General features: G+C 43.5%; 1 protein-coding gene across 2 annotated transcripts in view; it reads right to left on the reverse strand.

The window, feature by feature from the left end:
• The window catches only part of SH3BGRL2 (SH3 domain binding glutamate rich protein like 2), a 58,905-nt gene extending 56,499 nt beyond the window's left edge, over nt 1-2,406 (reverse strand). The window contains exon 1 of one of the 2 annotated variants that reach the window (XR_013441201.1): nt 2,146-2,406. Coding sequence is in view for 1 of the 2 variants with exons in the window: in XM_036069427.2 (XP_035925320.1) it covers nt 2,146-2,190 (45 nt within the window). In the remaining variant the exon portion in view is untranslated. The remainder of the gene's footprint in view (nt 1-2,145) is intronic. The other variant, XM_036069427.2, reaches the window with a different exon arrangement.
• Between the last annotated feature and the right edge of the window lie 3,594 nt (nt 2,407-6,000).

Raw genomic sequence — 6,000 nt, forward strand, 5'->3', positions numbered from 1 at the left:
CACAGTAAAACACCAAAGGACAAGAATAAACTCACTTTGAGGCTAATATGTATAAATTTAAAGTAAAAAAAAAAGCTGTTACAAGGATTTATCCACATTTACCCAACTGATGAAATCAGAACAGGTTAAAGCTGGAATGTAATTCTGAGGTATACATCACAATCCTTCAGGACCTACACATCCTACAACCTATACATCACAGCCTACAGAAGAGAAACTTAGGCAGAGATGGAGCACCTTATCCAAGCTTACACTACTAGCCAGAGCCTGAATTAAAACTTAGGTCTCTTAAGTCTAGCTTCATGTGCAAAACGCATAACAGTGTATTTAAAAATTAAAAAAGGACATATGCAGACAAGAAATACTTCTTAATGGATTTGAGGAAATAGAGATACAAAATTCCAGAACTATCTTGGTATATTACCTGCTGACAGGATAAGCCAAGTAATTTGACTTTGACTTGTCCAACATAACCTAGGCTTAATACTACAGATCAGCCCTTCCATAATCAATAAAATGCTACTGTAATAATTACTGAAGCATACAAGTTGTGGTGAAACCAAAAGCTTTGTAGCATTCTTACGAAGAAGTGCATTTGAAAAAAATCTATCCACAAAACAATATGAGTTTCCTGACACTGAAGTGTAGTTCAGTAGAGAAATCTGTAAAAGACAGGTATGACTAAGCAACCACAAATAACTAGAAATAACCAAAACTATCAGGAGTATGGGGACCATCACACGCCTGCATATAAAGATAAGGTGGAGTTTCCCATCTATTGTTCCTAATGAAAAAGGGGTCTTTTTTGTACTACAGTGTTGATTTCTTTTTAAATAAAGAGTCTCCATGGTTTATAAGGATTTACAAACAATATTTTATTCCATCCTCCACCCCACCTGCTTCAGAAACAAATTTTGGGACAATCTGGTTGTTGCTCGGCAGGCAACTGACCAGATCAAATTTAAGCAATCAATATTGCGTTTTTGATGTATTTGATTATATATCTCACCAAAGAACGTCTTAAATCTATAGCTTCTTACTAAGGAAACCAAGTCTTTTTTTTTTTTTAACTTTTTTTGTTTTATTTATTTATTCATGAGAGTCAGAGAGAGAGATAGAGATAGAGAGAGGCAGCGGCAGAGGGAGAAGCAGGCTCCCCGCCTAGCAGGGAGCCCGATGCGGGACTCGATCCCAGGACCCTGGGATCGTGACCTGAGCCGAAGGCAGACGCTTAACCATCTGAGCCACCCAGGCGCCCAGGAAACCAAGTCTTAATAATCATGTAAAACATGTCTTACTCAGTGGGCTATCAAGTATACTACTGAATTTTTCCTTACAGTCTGACACCCAGCTATTTAATTTCTCTTCCAAAAAAAAAAAAAAAATCAGTAATATCGACCAAACAAAACAGCTTAAGATAATTAGAGAGACCACAATTTATACATCCTCAAGATGAAATTGACCACGGCACTACAAGGGTAAAGAAACCAAACACACACATTTACATAAAGATGTAAAAATATTCATAGCATCCAAGGCAGGGAAAAAAAAAAAAAAGACAAAACAAACAAAAAAATCCTGGCACGACAGGACAAACCTAGTTTACAGTTCTCTTTGCGCAGGTATGAAACTAAAGAAATGTACTGGGTGGCGAGGAAGGGAGGGTGGAGAGCAATTACTACTTAAACTTGTTTCATTCAGGAGCTAGGTAGCTAAGCAGCCTAGATAAAAGCTGGTTATACAAAATATAAGCAGGCTGAATGTCCCAAATCGGGAAGAACTAACACCAAGGGAAGCGGGACCCCCGAAGCTCTCAGACTACCCCTTCTCCAAATTCCCGAGCCACACTACTGGAGCTGGGGGCTTCCCGCAGACTCCATTTTCCCGCAGCGCTGTCTCCCTCTCAGACCGCGCAGAGCGGGCCTGTGGGTGAGCTGGGGTCCCCCACCCACCTTTGCTCCCCGCCCTTTTCATTGTTGTGCAAGTGTGATGGATCACCTGCCCGGCGCGAGCTCCCGCGTCCTGACGCGCTGCGCACCGAGACGCGCAGGGGCGAGCGGGGCGCGCCTCCCGCAGGACCCGCGCCTGGCGCCCGCGACCCCCGGAGACCCGCCCCGGCCCGCTGCCAGCCCCCGCAGTGCTCACCGCCACGAAACCCGAGGACGAGGCGATGAACACGCGGATCACCATCCTCTCGCACGCCGGGACGGACCGTCTGCCCCCGCGGGCTCGGGGCTGGCGGGGACGCGGAGGCAAAACTCGGCTAAGAGCCGCCGCCGCCGCCGCCGCCGCCGCCGGGCAGAACGCTCGGGTCGGGGAAGATCGCGAGGACCTGACTCCCTCCCGCCCGTCCGCAGATAAAAGCCCAGAGCCTCCCGGCCGCTGGCCGAGGGAGGAAGGGGGAGGGGAGGAGGAGGAGGGAACAGGCTGCGGGGCGTGATGGGAGTTGTAGTTTCTTTCTCTGCATGGAGTGCTTAGTGGACTGAGCTCTTTCCAGCCCCTCCTTACTGCGTGAGAATCGCTTACACGCGCAGGTGGTTGGAGGGGAGAGGCTGGGGAGACGCTGTGACAAGGGGTAGCGAGGATCCCTGCGAGACCGAGAAAAAGAAAACTAGGCAAGAGGGTTTGGTTCAGAGTCCAAGCTTGGGTTCTATGTTGTGGTTTACTGATTTGGAGCATCCCCACGCAGAAACGCCGACACACGGGATCGAGCCTCGGAGACCTGGGGTTTTGAGGCCGCTATCGCGTGGGGCAAGCCCTAACCTGCGGCCGGCGGGTGGGGCGGGGTGGGGCGGGGTGGGATGGAGCGGGCCGGCTCTCTAGAGGTGGCCGCGTTGGGGGCGGTGGGGCTGAGCGATCTTCTGTTTTCCCAGCGGCTCTGGAGATTGCAGAAAGGTGATTCTTTTAGTTAAATGAGACGTCTTCTTCATCTGTAGACGCTGAAAATTAGAAGCCAGCTGAGAGCACAAGCGATATGCTATTTTTCTTAGCAAAACTGTAATTGTAGTAGAAAAAATAAATTCCAAGCGAAATTAGAATCCTTCTATCAACATTGGGCATCAGGACCCCACCCGCCCCACCCCCTACTCTACACAATGGCTTCGCCTCTGTGCACCTAATATTTACAACTGAGCCAAATCTGTGCCTTTTTCAGACCCGATGCACATTCCAAGCGCAGTCTCCCAGGAGGATGCTGTTAAATAAAAAGCTTTTATGTAGTTGCTAATAGTTTAGGAATAGTTATTTAGCAAGTGTTTTCTGTTTCACAAAAGCCCAAGCCTCTCACAGTTTGGTGGAAATGAACCAGTTTTCTCTGCAGTTACTGTATTTACTTTCCGCCTTTCAGCAGGGGAGCTTAGCAGAGTTCTGGGAACAATGTTAATTAATAGTTCTAGAAAGAAAGAAATTAGATAATGAAGTCTCTAGCTCTTTGGTACATTTCTTGCACAGAATGATACTAATCATTTTGGAGCATTTGCTTTTTAGAGCAATTTTTAATATTTCAAGTTTATAACCTTTCCTATTATCTTACATCACTTCTGTAGTATTCCTTTTTAATTTAGTACATTAACAAAAGGTTCGATCCTAATGGGACTTTATTTCTTCTTATAAACAATAACTAAATATAACTTTTGCTGTAATTAATATCTCTCTACATATGCACTTTAATTTGGCTACCATACATGTGGAAATGAATATTTATAAAATTAATTTCTTAAAAGTAGACACTGTGTTTCCTATGTAACTGCCACTGTTAAAAGTCAACATTTTCTTCAGTTTGGAATTATTCAGCTGTGAATATACGGTTAAACTCAACAAATAGAAACTCAGAGCCTATTCTCTGAAAGGGACCAAAGTGGATGAAAAGTTGAATAAGTCATTTCCTCAGTCAGCAGAGCACCTATTGTCTGCAAAACAAAAAGACAGGTACAGAAATAGCAACAGAACAAGACACACTGTACCAATAGATTGTTGTGTGGATAAAAAGGAAAGGGTGGCTTTTTAGAAGAGACTTTGAAGATGAGTAGAATATCTGCTGGCAGACAGGGGGAATGAGGGGTAAGAATGTGCAGAGTTTATGAGATCAACAAGGACTTGGTTGTGCTTCAGAAAGGGATATGAGGGGACTAATAGGAACAATGTGGAAAATGTAGGTTTGAATGAATGCAGCAGGAGACTCTCCCCAGTTGTCTGCCCAGCTCCTTGCCCTTTTGTGAAATCTGTTCCTCAGCTCTGATCTAAGAGGTTGTAGGGGTGGTGCCCCAAAGCCCTGTTCATATAGCAAGACCCAGAGCTCAGCTAGCCACAGCTAATTGTCTAGGGGTGAACACCTGACCCAAGCTCGGCCAGGCAACATCCCTACCCTAAGGATTTGGAATTAGCACTGGGAAAGAAAGAGAGAGCTTAAACTTTAACTTGTGACATGGAAGCTGGGAGCTTTCAGAAGCCATGTTTCAACATGAGAACCAGAGAAGCTGAAGAAGCTAGTGAGTAGGAAGAGAACAACAAAGCAGACATGTTTTGTCTGCTGTGATAGAGATGAGTTGCAGAGAATCCTGATAATGTTTTTGTCCAGGGATCCTAAAATTTTGACCTGTGTGGCAAATTGTGTGTTTTATGAATAAAGTTTTATTGGAACACATTTCTTTTCATATTGTCTATGGCGGAGTGACAGAAACCATATGGCCTGCAAAACCTAATACAATTACTATTTGGCCCTTTACAGAAAAATGTTTGCCAATCCTTGTTTATGGCTCAACCTGTTCCCCCACCGCTACTTTTAAGGCCTGCATAATATCACTGTATCCATATCATAAATTCTTCATCTTACTTAAGCCACCTCAAATAGGTTTCTGTTTTGTGCAGTCACTGAGAAGTTAAATTAAATTTGTAAGCATTCCAAGGAAGAAAAGGATATGATAAGAGCTATACTTTAAGAGCACTCTGGTAATAGTTCTTTTTATTCCACGCTGGTGATAAAGTTTATCTCTAGAACTTGTATGCAGGACAAACTGTTAGCAGTCCAGGAACCCACAACAGCCAGTGTGGAGTTGAGATCCAGAGTCAGTAAACAACATGGAAGAGTGAGTGAGAGTAGAAAGCAATCTGGGATATAAACTAGAGGTCCAAGATCAATACCACAGGGTATCATACCACTGGGAGGATTAGGTGCCCATCTGACAAGTAAAGTCTGCAGATAAAGCAGGCAGCCAAAGCTTAAAGACAGAACTCAGAAAACTGAGTAGGTCAATAGGCTTTAGGAAAGTTGCTCCTGCATTACCCAAGACTTGAGCCCCTTTATAAGTCATGATAGAACGTCTGGCTAGCGTGCATTTTTTCTTTGCTTTATTGAGATATAATTGATATGTAATGTGGTGTAAATTACCTATTTCATCCATCCCCCCCACCCACCTTCTTTCTGGTAACCGTTAGTTTGTTCACAGTAGTTAAGGGTCTGTTTCTTGGCTTATCTCTCTTTCTCTCTTTTCTCCCCTTGCTCATTTGTTTTGTTTCTTAAATTCCACATATGAGTGGAATCATATGGTACTTGTCTTTCTCTGACTGACTTATTTCACTTAGCATTATACTCTCTAGCTCCATCTATGTTGTTACAAATGGCAAGAGTTCATTCTTTTTTATGGCTAAATAATATTCTATTGTATATATACACCACATCTTCTTTATCCATTCATCTATTGATGGACACTTGGGCTGCTTCCATAATTTGGCTATTGTAAATAATACTTCTATAAACATTTGAATTAGTGTTTTTGTATTTTGGGGTAAATATCCAGTAGCTCGATTACTGGATCATATGGTAGTGCTACTTTTAACATTTTGAGGAACCTCCAGACTGTTTTCCACGGTCGCTGCACCAGTTTTCATTCTCACCGATAGTGCAAGATGGTTCCTTTTTCTCCACATCCTCGCCAACGCTTGTTATTTCTTGTGTTTTGGATTTTAGCCATTCTGACAGGTGTGAGTGAGCCACTATGATTT

The sequence above is a fragment of the Halichoerus grypus genome, chromosome 9 (genome assembly GCF_964656455.1).
Source record: "Halichoerus grypus chromosome 9, mHalGry1.hap1.1, whole genome shotgun sequence".
Taxonomy (NCBI): domain Eukaryota; kingdom Metazoa; phylum Chordata; class Mammalia; order Carnivora; family Phocidae; genus Halichoerus; species Halichoerus grypus.